The sequence below is a fragment of the Gymnoscopelus braueri genome, assembly GCF_963280865.1.
Source record: "Gymnoscopelus braueri genome assembly, chromosome: 4".
Lineage (NCBI taxonomy): Eukaryota > Metazoa > Chordata > Actinopteri > Myctophiformes > Myctophidae > Gymnoscopelus > Gymnoscopelus braueri.
The window spans coordinates 20,087,660-20,100,616 of NC_137605.1; the positions used below are offsets into that span (position 1 = coordinate 20,087,660).

The 12,957-nt window shown below is 40.8% G+C and overlaps 2 protein-coding genes across 2 annotated transcripts; one reads left to right on the forward strand and one right to left on the reverse strand.

The window, feature by feature from the left end:
* Positions 1 to 399: 399 nt before the first annotated feature.
* Positions 400 to 3,519, reverse strand: emg1 (EMG1 N1-specific pseudouridine methyltransferase). The gene is made up of 5 exons (XM_080427519.1): positions 3,336 to 3,519; positions 3,035 to 3,136; positions 2,129 to 2,270; positions 1,075 to 1,283; positions 400 to 883 (listed from the first exon to the last, which is right to left on the reverse strand). The coding sequence occupies exons 1-5, from the start codon at positions 3,507 to 3,509 to the stop codon at positions 770 to 772; spliced, it is 741 nt and encodes a 246-aa protein (XP_080283645.1). The 5' UTR covers positions 3,510 to 3,519; the 3' UTR covers positions 400 to 769.
* A 423-nt stretch (positions 3,520 to 3,942) lies between these two features.
* Positions 3,943 to 12,869, forward strand: nop2 (NOP2 nucleolar protein homolog (yeast)). The gene is made up of 16 exons (XM_080427484.1): positions 3,943 to 4,066; positions 5,172 to 5,313; positions 5,601 to 5,649; positions 6,510 to 6,583; positions 6,767 to 7,035; positions 7,394 to 7,601; positions 8,355 to 8,554; positions 8,692 to 8,781; positions 9,052 to 9,139; positions 9,501 to 9,641; positions 9,774 to 9,913; positions 10,087 to 10,176; positions 10,615 to 10,737; positions 11,336 to 11,433; positions 11,589 to 11,725; positions 11,832 to 12,869. The coding sequence occupies exons 2-16, from the start codon at positions 5,202 to 5,204 to the stop codon at positions 12,242 to 12,244; spliced, it is 2,232 nt and encodes a 743-aa protein (XP_080283610.1). The 5' UTR covers positions 3,943 to 4,066; positions 5,172 to 5,201; the 3' UTR covers positions 12,245 to 12,869.
* The last annotated feature ends 88 nt before the right edge of the window (positions 12,870 to 12,957 follow it).

Genomic DNA, 12,957 nt, shown 5'->3' on the forward strand with positions numbered 1-12,957 from the left:
ACTTTGATGTGGCAGTATTGTGTTCTAAAAACATGATTTATTTTCCATTTCCTGAAAAGACAGCTATGTCCAATATTTTGGACATAGCTGGTTTCTGCCCGACAGCAGAGATATACAGTATGTGTGTATATATGGTGATTTAAGCTGCTGGATCTTGCACAGTTTAAGATCACGACATGCTTATTTTAACCATATTTCTTTAGTTACTGACTTGCGTCTTTGATTTGGGTTATTGAATTCTACACTATAACAAACCTATCAGTTTTATATTTTTCCAATTAACCTTCTGATTTACTGTATTGTGTATGGTACTACTGTGTTGTTACAGTTCCGAATATAACATTTTTTATGCGTTAAAATTATTCTGTCAGCAGCTTGATGGACAAAAAACACAATAACTCTACTTTACAATTTAATATAATTGTTCATTCATAGTACAAAAATTATTAATCTGCAAAAGATAATTACCACTGGGAATATATTCTACACAAATGCCCCAAAAAAGAACATTAGCACTGGTGAACCACAGGATATAAATTATATTCTCCAAATCGGCGTGGTATCACTTGTCAAATCCTTATTACGCCTGATTCATACTTACGTGGCCGCGTCTCACACCGAAAATAGATCTACAAACTCAAAGACACGTAAGCTTGAAGATCGATTTTTGTGCGTGACACTGGCGCGCACCCAAGTATAAAACAGGCATTAGTCCATAGAAAAGTGTCTCAACTGTCCATGCAAGTGAACAGTCTGCACAAGATGTCCATCACAACACTCCCCACACTTCCTCGAACGCAGAGCACATCTTGGCGCAGGTCAACGCAGCCGAGAGTGGGTAGTTACTGATGGACACATTCTTTTCTGTGTAGTCCACATCCACCTGTCCAAGATGGACAAAGAGTCAACAACACCACCAGTAGGGGTGTAATTTGATACGTTCACTGTAACTGAATATACTCAAGAAATATTGTTTTGCACTCCAAATCAGTCAGACTAAAGCTTGTAATCTGTAAATGACTTCTAATTTATTACTAGCATTTTTCTCATAAGCATGAAAGAAAAAGTTCTCACCGCTCCATGTGCAAATGCTCCCACCACCACAGCCGCAGGTCCATCCTGAGGCACCACAGACCGGGGGTTGACCGCCTCTCCTGCGGCGAAGGAAGTGCAGAGACGGACACAGCCGGGGGGCAGGTGGTCCGACACTGGGTTCTTTATCATCCTAAGCAGCTTGCAGGGTCCGTCAGAGGCTCTCACACTCAGTTTGTGCAGCAGCTGGACTAGGAGGGTGAGAGAGGGAGGCACAAAGAAATGATGTAAAGTCAAACTTTACTTCTATCAAACTACATTTCTAAAAACACACAAATAGTGCAAATAACTCAACAATAAAATACACATAAGCAGAAGCAAATACAGATCAGAAACATGGAACTATCTTATTGTTTGTTGTTGTTGGTGTATTTGCCAAGTTATTTGCACAATGCACATAACTGGAATTACCCATCTTAACTATTAGAAGCAGGGGGCAAGTCTTGAACAACACCGGGAAGTAGTTGGGGTTCAGTTCAGTGAACCCCAATAGAACGCCCAGAGGAGCCGGTGATCGATTGAACGGGAACCTTCTCAAAGATTTGTGCCAGTCCATAAAACTTAACTGGTTAATTGGACAACAAAACGTTATGTGCGGTCTGCCGTTAATACATTTTTGGGAGCATCTGAGACGGTGTGCAGACTTTTCTCTCTTCCACATGGGCCACTTTTTGTCCAGCACCCGTCGCAATTATTGGATGTGCGTGCACCACCTGAACTGTTAATGATCAGTAGGCAGCCCAGAAGAACAAATAATAATTTTGTGTTGTAAAGGTCAAAGTCACAATCAAGCATATCTAGCAGTCAATCAAGCAGATCTAGTGTTGCGAGCTACACAAAGATATTATATTGTGTATATATCGGCAAAGATATTTGGTGTAGAGAAACAGGAGAGGGTATAGACCCCTGGGGAACTATAGATGGTTTAAGTGGTTTTGAGATACCTTTCCCAGTCAGCACCACATTAGTAATGGTTTAGAATGCTATAGCAGAAAAATGATGGCAAAAAAAAAAACAGCATAAATATCCAACATACCCATGAGTCCACAGAAGCGTGGAAAGGTTCTTGGAATGCGTGTCTGTGGGTTGATCTCTATCAAGGCATTTTTCTCTGTGTGAATATAAACCTGCAGCAGACCTGCCCTGTTCAACGGGCTGTCCATCAACATGAGAAGACACTGGTGGAAGAGCAGAACAAACAGGTGAACACACAGTAGTTCTAAGTCTTTTTTGTATCATTGATCAATTTTGTGTGCTAGATTATAATTTGGTTGAAAGAACACTCTCCCCTACTCATTCTCCAGTAATAAATACATTAATAATAAATACAAACAAGTAAGACGCGAGAACGCTGGAAGCGAACGCAGCTCGAACATATTGTGTATTTACGGACTTGTAATCCGTGTTATTTCACCGTGATGGAGAGAGAACATTGACTGTGTGTGTGTGTGTGTGTGTGTGTGTGTGTGTGTGTGTGTGTCAGAGCGTTGTCTAAATTCCTGCACTCTGGCGCACTCGGGTGGCTGCTTACAGGCAGTGCACGCATGTGAGTCATGTCACACAGGGGCAGGCAGGCAATGAGAGCGTGAGTCACATGGGTGCATGCAGCCAATGAGAGCGTGAACACAGACGCACACACACAACCCAGGCAGAGTTACATAGTAAGCTCCACTTGGTCGGAGGCGCGCCTCCTTCCGCGTTCGCAATAAATCATATGAATACATTCTCAAGCTGTCCAGTCCCTTTCATAACAAGCTCACAATTGTGACCTTGTAGATCTGCTATTTTCCCAGAACGTCTGCCTATTATGATGACAGAATAGGGATGCCAGGATTCACTGGTAAAAAAAATGAAAGAAAAAAGGGATACAACTATTTCCCCTCAAGTAAACTGTTATTACTGTAGAATATGTTAATGATTGGTTAATGCAAATGATACCAACCTGATGGGTGATGTCTGGTCTTATTTTCCCTGGATCCCTCCCACTTTTGATGATCATGCCTTTGTGCTGGTCACAGTTGAGTAGTTCAAATGATTTGCCAGCCTGCAGAACATAAATATCATTGTCATTTTTGTCAGCAATTCATATTCACACACACACACACACACACACACACACACACACACACACACACACACACACACACACACACACACACACACACACACACACACACACACACACACACACACACACACACACACACACACACACACACACACACACACACACACTACATTACCTTGACTGTCTCTAACGAGGCTCCTTCCAGGATCACCACCAGTCTCTTCTCGGTCATACGGCTGTGGTGGCTGCGCCCATGTTTGGCAGGTTTGGGTTCATATTCATCCAGATGCGCCAGACCACGTTTGACTCCGTTGCTGCTGCTGTCTGCCATGTTGCTGCTGTCTGCCATGTTGCTTCCTCTCCTCCTTCGTCGCGTGACATGTGCGTCACGGTCAACGGAGCGCGCGCATGTGTTTTTCTAGATTGGTGTGTACGGGCGTGCGTGCGGGCACAGCGATTCATTCAGCGTTGCCATGTCTGCTTATTATAAGCGACTTTGGGCTTGTTTTAGTGTAAAGTTGCTTTGTAAAATGTTGGTGGCTGCGGCCGGGTTGCAGTTTTTTGGGCTTGTTTCTAAAGTGTTGTTGCTTATTTGGGTCGTGTTTCCTAACGTTGTTAAAACCAGTGGTTCTCAAACATTTTCATGTCACTTATTTTGAAAATAGCCGTAGGCGTAGGCCCGTAACCTAGTCGCTTCTTTTGGGCTTGTTTTCCTAGGCCTGGTTGCTTATTTCTCTCGCAAATTATGGCAACACTGACTGGATGCATCACGTCTTTTCCATGCGACGGATGTGGACGTCGCAACGTGTTGAGGAGAAGAAAGCTTCACATGTGCGGATTTGTTGCGGATTTGTTAGCAGTTTAAAATAATCAGAACAGTTGGATAAATTAACAGCAGACTGAATAGTAAGTACGACGAGTTATAGTGTGCATTGTAATCCCACTATCAACTGTTAACGTGTTGTTATGATTTTATTTGATTGTTGCTCGCCAACTTGCTGTGAAATCTATTTAACATGCGTAGTTTCTCTTCAACGGGTCCCGATCCATTATGTTTATTACACCTAGAATTAACTAGTTATTCTACCTGTACAAAATGCGATTTCTGCTGCATGAGTGTTATTGTTTCCCCCCTGAATTCTGACGTTCTTCACGTTGATTAAATGTTAAAATGTGATTCTCATATTTGATCAACGTAGACATTTTCTATTTTTAGTTAAGTTTTGTTACATTTTATTTCAATGTGTTATCACAGTTTGTGAGATACGTATCATTCAACTTGCATTACATCTCAATCCACGAAAGTCTCGATTCATCTTGATTTCGTATTGATTCATTCACAATCTATCATTATCAGGGGTCATCATCACCATCAACTTTATTTTTTTGCCACGGACATACAAAATGAGTGGTCAATAATTGCCTTAAATGTATTTTAGTGGACTAATACATTATGTGCCATAATGGCTATGCCAATGTGCTAAACATTTTAAAACGACTTATTATATTTTCATCATTTCTATCTATTCTGATGAAAACATGGAGACTGCAGCAAGTCAGCCACTGTACTGGAATACACTGTATGCTAGTATATACTATAATATATGTGGAATGCCCTACCAAAAGGAGTAAAGGCGTGTAAAACCCTACTCACTTTCAAAACTGCCCTAAAGATACACCTTCAGGAGGCTGCAAATCGAAAATGGCCCCTGTCAAAGTCTTAACCTAACCTACAAACTGTATACTAGCCCCTATCATGGAGAGTGGGGTTCCAAACGGGGCATCAGTGCAGCATATGGTCTGTTCTATGTTTGGGATTCCAATTAACGGGTCTTCAGTAGTGAGTGCTTTCATTGCATAGTACACGGACACAACAAATATTGGAAGAAAACAATAAGGTTTTTCATATATTTAGTTTAAATCAAAGATTTGCCACAGGCCTTACCACGGCCACATTTGTCCGTGTATTGACGACTCGTTATATCTATTATATTATATTATATCTATCCAGGTGTACCTGCGTCCTGCGTAGCTGTCAGTCATGGGTCGGAAGTTGGATCCCACCAACCAGGTGAAGAAAGGACCTGGGAGAAAATCCAGGAAGCAGAAGGGAGCAGAGACAGAGTTGGTGAAGTTTCTACCTGGTGGCCTTGGTGAGTTTCACTGGAGCGCTGGATGTCTTCATTCGAAACGTACATTAAGTGTATAAATTTAATTACATTTTGCCCATGGGTTATTCCACTGAGTGAGAATCAAACTCCTAACACTGGTAGTTATAGTGTTATATATATTCGCTACTTGATAATGTTACTTCTTAGCTCTTTAGGCAGAGAACTTTTAGGCCTTTTTGTCCTTGTTCATTATTTGAACAAGGGCACATGTAAAAATGTCTTCTACATGTGGACTGTTCACTGAGTTTCATATTTTGTGTGATTTTCAGATGACCCAGACGCTCCACCAAAACGTCTGTCAAGCAGAGGCAAAAAACGGTAAATGTGTGCGGTTGATCACGTGACATGCTACAGTAAAACCATTTGTGTCTGCGTGTGGTTACATTTGATTGTTCGGATTGTATCGTTTCTTTATACTTAACTCATTGACTGCCAGAGTTAAAACCTCGTTCATAGCAGCCCTTGCCAGCGATTTTCGTGTTTTTTTGTTTCGTTATTTTGTTATTTAATTCACATCTAGAAAGTCTACCTTGACACTTGAATCGTTTTGATCGTTCCACCACCAGAGAGCAGCACATACCAAGCTTGATCGCCTCTCGATCACACTCGCCCCCTCCCAGACCCACTCACACAGTGAAACACATGAACCGGAAGTGAAATGTCCCAGATTCTGTTATCGGCGAAAATTACTTTGTGATACACAACGGGGATGACTGTTCGTCACCCAGACCATAGATTATAGGAGGGGAGGTCTCCGATCGCTTTTCATAGCGTGTGAAAAACCGTTTGTTTCCCTATTATGGTCGAAAATGACTGGGGGGAAAAATGTAAAACCGAAAACGGAACCCAAGTCATGGAACCGGATGCAGTGGTGGTTGAAGTAAGTGGAACCCGAAACTTAGCCTGATTCATAACAGAATAGCGTGATCAGAGCATAAAGATCAATAAAGACGTTAGATCGCATTAATGCGATCCTGGCGGCCAAGCGCGCTATTTATTAGATCGCGTTAATGCGATAATGGCGGCCAATGAGTTAATGTACTCCTATTAGCAAGAAAATGTCTATTTTTAGTTAAGTTTTGTAAAATGTTTTTTCAATGTGTTTTAAATGTGTCATAGCAGGTATGAAGTTAGACTTGACTCTTCCAGTCTTACTCATCTATGTTGTCATTTTCTAGGGCTGCAAAGAGAGCCCAGCCCAAAGTCCAGGTCACTAAAAAGCAGAAAGTTGTTGCAGAGAAGAAGACTGCAGGTAATGAGCCTCAATGAGTCTGCTAGTGGTGTTTTCTTTCTATCTTCAAAAAACACACTTTGTTTTGGGTGTATTTCTGTTTTTAATATAGGTATGTACGTATGTTAAAGTTCAAGTGTGTACAGGGCTAAAGACTGCATTGAACTGTTTTATCTAACCCTAATCATTTGTGTCCACCCCTAGAAAAAGGATTCACAGATGAAAACAAGGCATGGTTGAAACCAGCGGCGCAGAAACGTAAACTGGAGAAACCTGAAGACGAGGAAGACAGCGACAGTCAGTGGGAGAATGAGGAGGATTTAGAGGAGGGAGGAGAGGACCAAGTAAAGGGAGCAAAATTAGGACTTGAAGGGGTGGAAGATGAGGATGATGATGATGACATGGTTGATGACTATGGTGCACTTGAGGACAGCGGTGGTGAGGAAGCAGGAGAGGAAGATGATGACGACGATGTGAGTGAAATTATTCCACCATCTGTCTTTGCAAATGTACCTTTTCCACAATCTAGTGACTTTAATAAGTAGCTCTGATAGTCTGAATTTGATCTACAAGCTGGCAACGCTTTGCATTGCGATGTCTTGTCAACTTGTAGATCTGGTGTTTTTTATGCTTCGTGTAAAGTGTGTTCATGTACAAAAATTGTTGTCCTGATTTTCTTTTTAGCTAGCATATTATATTTGACTGTATAACGTAAAACAGAGTTCTTGATACATTTGTATAGATTAAGTAGTAAAAGGTTCCTATGAAAGCATCTAACCTCTAAACAAGATTAAAGAAACAACAAATTGAAGTTGCTTTTTCTTTCTTCAGCTGCTTCCCATTGAGCGCGCTGCCAAGAAAAATAAAAAACTGGCAGAAACCATGGGTGAAGAGAGCGAGAGTGATGATGATGATGAGGTTAAAGAGAAAGGGGAGGGTGATGATGCAGACAAGGATGAAGAGGAAGATACCATTCAAACAAACATAGATGAAATGGACAAATTCAGACTTCCAGGGGCAGAGGAGAGGGAGAAAGAGGGTGAGTTATTTCTTTGACATTCTCAACTCAAAAACAAAATGTATTGTTGCCCACTGGGGCTGGCCTCAAATATCAGAATATGCGGATACTCGTTTGTCGGGTTGAATAATTTCAATTTTCAAATGCTTGATTTTGCCTTGAATTTGCTCCCATGTTAATTTGCCGTCAGCCCCCTGTGTGGGTTTGGGCCATGTTATCTGGGAGTGACTGTCTCAGGTAGTGGTCTCCTTTGGCCAAATAGACAACATGACATGATTGATAGACGGGCATACAGTAGGGCGTTCACCAGAGCTCTCCATCTCACTCTCTTCTAGGCCTGGGCTTTAGCATTTCTTTTCCGAAATGGACATGTTATCTTTTTAAATACTTCATCTATAAGTAAGACAACTGTTTTACAAGAACAACATTGATGTAACTGTTCTGCTTTTAATTTTTCACATCCATCCATTCGATGTTTCCAATCTCTTCATGACAAGATGCCACTACATGCCAATAATTAATTTAGGAATATTCAGTTATTCCTTAATTCCTGCACTTAATAATTATGTTATAAGCTGGAAATTTGATATTTTCAATTTGTCCACAAATGGGGGATATGAGTTTAACATAGTGGATAATGTACATTTGGGAACAATCGTGGTAGAATTAAAAATAAACTAATCACGTGCATATCAGGATCCAAATGCGAACGGTGTGGTTCCCATGTGGATCTCAGACTGTTCTGAGACTTTGACTCCGTCTCTGCATCAACAGGCCTACTATCCTTCGACCTGAAGTCGATCTACCAGAGAGTAAAGGACAATGTGGACGTTCTGACTCACTTCAAAGAGAAGAGGGAGGAGGGTAAAGAGAGGTCTGAGTACATCGACCTCCTGAAGCAGGACCTGTGCACCTACTACAGCTACAACACCTTCCTCATCGAGAAACTCATGGACATCTTCCCACTGTCAGAGGTTGGTGGTGTTTGTTTAACAACATGGTCCCTAGCATCCCTATTCTGGGTGTGAACATTTGGTGAAAATACGTTGATGAGCATGTTGAGCTGATGAGCTCCTTATATCACTTACTACATTCTTTTTTTTGGTTACAGCTTATTGACTTCCTTGAAGCCAATGAAATTCAGCGACCTGTCACTATTCGGACCAATACACTGAAAACAAGGAGGCGGGACCTGGCACAGGTAAAACACTTGACTCTCTGTTTCACACTAATGAGATGCACAATTAATTGTGTATAAATGCTCTACTCTTGTTTCCCACTATTAAATATCAGATTGTTTACTGCAGTATTGAAACATACAGTATTTCTGTATTTCATTTAGAGAGCACATTTTAGTTAAAAGGTCAACATGATTATGTGAATCCTCTGGCTAGATCAATTTGGGACATAATTGCAGAGGCCTTAACTCAGTAAAGCTCAGACTTGGCAATCAATGTATTTCCATCCACAGGCCTTGATCAACAGAGGAGTGAATCTAGATCCCCTGGGGAAGTGGTCTAAAGTTGGCCTGATCATCTTCGACTCCTCAGTACCTATAGGTCAGTGTCAGCAAAACCTGAATAATCTCTAATGCTTCTATAGTAACTAAATGGTTAAAGGCAAATAATAGAACAGTCGGGTAAGGAAAATTACATCACTTTACTGTAATGCAGCCTTTAAATCCAGGAAAATAAAACACTTTTCATATCATATCACGCTATTATGATGTTGAAAATCCCATCTAGTCACAATATAATATTGACATATGTTACCCAACCCTAATTTTGTGTATACTATGTTTACAGTTTCTCCATTGTCATTAAGACCTCAGTCAATATTTTCCTGGTATTGTTAACAGCGGACATATTCGGCACTGCTAGAAAAGTGCCTTAGCTTAATTCTAAGCATGTTTTTCACCAGGTGCAACCCCAGAGTACCTGTCCGGCCAATACATGCTGCAGGGAGCCTCCAGTTTTCTCCCTGTCATGGCCCTCGCTCCCCAGGAGGGGGAGTTGGTGTTGGACATGAGTTCAGCTCCAGGAGGGAAAACCACATATATGGGTGAGTCATCATATCTTAATCCATTATTGGATAGAGGAATATGAATCGATTATTTTACTAAATGATGATGATTTCGTTTTTTAAATAATCAATTATTTCAATTAACTTTGTGTGTGTGTGTGTGGTCCATAGCTCAGCTGATGAGGAATACTGGGATGATTGTGGCAAACGATGCCAATGCTGCCAGGTTAAAGAGTGTGGTGGGCAACATCCACCGCCTGGGCGTAACCAACACTGTGGTCTGCAACTATGACGGCAGAGATTTCCCAAAGGTAACATGCAGTACACTCATTTCCACATGTTTAATTGTCCAGAAGCCATAGCTCAGTTGTATGGTTGTAGGTGATCTTTTTTTGGTTATCTTTTTTTGGTTAACACAAAATGTTGTTAAAAAGTTAAAGCTCTATTATTCATTAGTGTTTGTTTATGTTATGTTTGCTTTCAGGTAATGGGTGCATTTGACAGAGTCCTGCTTGATGCTCCATGTTCAGGCACAGGAGTCATCTCCAAAGATCCGGCTGTGAAGACCAGCAAGGTACAACACTGTTGACTGTACTGACAAATGCAAAGAATAGGGTCACACTCAAGAATCAGGGAGTTATACAATGTTTTAGGGCTGCAACTATCGATTATCTTCTTAGCGATTATTCTATCGATAACTTTTTTGAATAATCGAGAAACAATTGTTTAAACGTTTATTTATTTTTTATCAATGAATCAACACGAAAAACATCAAATAGATTTTTTTTTGGACTAAATCAATGAGTTTGATTAACCTGTAAGCCCTCTTTTGTACTTTGTAGTACCACATATGTATTATAATTAGTTTGATTAACTGTTGCACCCCTACAATGTTTAATTGTTCAAGAATATACATTTATTTAAAGACTACTCATCAAGTGCAATGGTCTATGAAGACATGAAGTTCCAAAATACAATACTAACTTCCTGTCATCATCGTGGTTCGTGATAGGATGAGGCAGACATCATGCGCTCAGCCCACCTGCAGAAGGAGCTGATCCTGTCTGCCATCGACTCGGTCAACGCAGATTCTCCTTCAGGAGGATATCTGGTTTACTGCACGTGTTCCATCATGGTAGGTATACGTATGTGAGGCACATGTTCTATCATGGTACTGTAGATACATGTGAGGAATATTTTCACCTCTGCCAACAGAGTTGGACAGTTATGTTATCACCTGTTAATATGTCCTCATCCAATTCTGTTTGTCTGTCTGTTTGCTAAATACCAGATCACCAGATGTTCATAAAACTTGTTGGCAATGAGCAGTAGGCTAGGAAAAGAGGGGAAGTCTGTTATAAATATAACTCTTCTACTGGGAGCTTAAACGGTGTGCGGATTTCCCCTCTTTTCCTGATGTACGTATTGTTGTCCAGCACCCGATTAATTGTTTTAGGATGTGCGTGCTTACCCCTCGTTCCAATGAGCAGTAGGCTGCCACTAAGATGATTCACTTTTAAGTCATAAAGTTCAAGGTCACAATCAAGGGCACGGTTAAAATGACATTATTAGTCATATGGAAATGGCATATCTTGATACTTGCATAGTGTTACTCGAGCTATGCGCTTCTGAGTACAATCTTTCTATTTTTAAGGTACTGCTTTGGTTTGTCATGAATTGCCAACTGGAGTGATTTAAGCCTCTTAAACCACAACCAAACTGTGTCCCACTAGGTGGAGGAGAATGAGTGGGTTGTGGACTACGCCCTGAAGAAGAGAAATGTCAAATTAGTTGCCGCTGGACTTGACTTTGGCACCGAAGGTTTCACCAGGTAAATTTGTTAAGACTGTTTTTTTTTGTATTTTACTGTGTCAGACACGACATGGATAGCCCTGTAATGTGTCCAGAAGACTGCCATGAAAGAAATGTGTTGTAAAAATAATGTCTCTGAGCCACCTCGTTCATATCCCTGTATTTTATTTTTAGGTTCAGGGAACGTAGATTCCATCCCTCTCTCCGCCTCACCCGGCGGTTTTACCCTCATTCTCACAACATGGACGGTTTCTTTGTGGCCAAGCTGAAGAAGTTCTCAAATACGGCGCCTTCTACACTAACAGAAAAAGGTGAATATAATTGTAAATGATTATTCCATGTGCAGTTGAATCCTGGTAGAGATTGCGGGGAACAACAGAAACCGATGTTAACATTTGGTATTTGTCTCCGTTTTAGGTGAGGAAGAGGTAGATGAGACTATCGAGGCTGTAACAAGCACTGCTGCTGAGAAACCATCCCCGAAAGAAAAGGGCAATGACAAGATTGTCCCTGGCAAAGCAGGCGCCAAAAAGGGGAATGTCCAAACCAATGGAATGGCGGGCCAGAAAAAGGGCAAAAAGGAACTGCCCACTGGACCAAAAAAGTTTAAGATTCCCAAGATGGAGGAAGAGACTGTGAAAGAAGCTGAGGGCAAGAAGCCCAAGATGACAGCGGAGACGAAAACACCAGCAGCTGTTAAAAAAGATGGAAGCCGGTTTGAGAAAAAGGGTGCCAAAAAAGGGTGCCTCCAGCAGAAAAAGAACAGACTGGGAAAGAATAAATTCAAAAAGTTGAAGAAAATGCTCAGAAAAGAGGAGGCTGGGAAGTGAAAAGTGTATACAATGTTCATTATATCTCAGAACTTAGTGGAGCTTGTCAACCTGGTCTCAAAAGTAGCCAGATATCTGTTCCCTTAAGTTGAGATATTTTCCAATCTGTAGTCTAAAGAGCCGTCCACGCCAACCACCAGAACTACTACTGTACAGTATATTGTTCACTACTGTTATCGTTATAGCTGTGGAGTGGAATCTGCCATCCACTTGAGATGTCTAAAACAATATAGTTATAGTGCTTGGTGTGGACGGCCCTTAAGCCAGTGTTTCTTAAAACAGCATGTCAAAGTGTATTATAAGAGATAATGGGGGTCAAAGGACACCTTTAATAGAATCTAGACATGTTTCTAAGAATACTGTTTAAAGCACATTGTTGTTAACTTATCACAAGCCATATTTTTGGATGTGATTGAATACTAACCTAACCATGTGCAGATTAATTGGACTGGTCCAGAATGCTGGGATATTCACTGTTGCCCTCAGCAATTTTATTGGGGTCCTCTTCCTTCAGTTTATTTGTATTTTTTATCTATAATCGAATTTTTTGATTTTTGTTTGTCATTGGATTTAATGTCAGGTTATAAATAATCTGTGTGACAATAAATCAACTGAATATTCTCAACCTGCTTTTTGTGTATTGATCTATCAAAGTTATACGTTCAGTAAAGTGATATTTTTTGTTAAAATAAGTTGGATGGCTCTATATTATT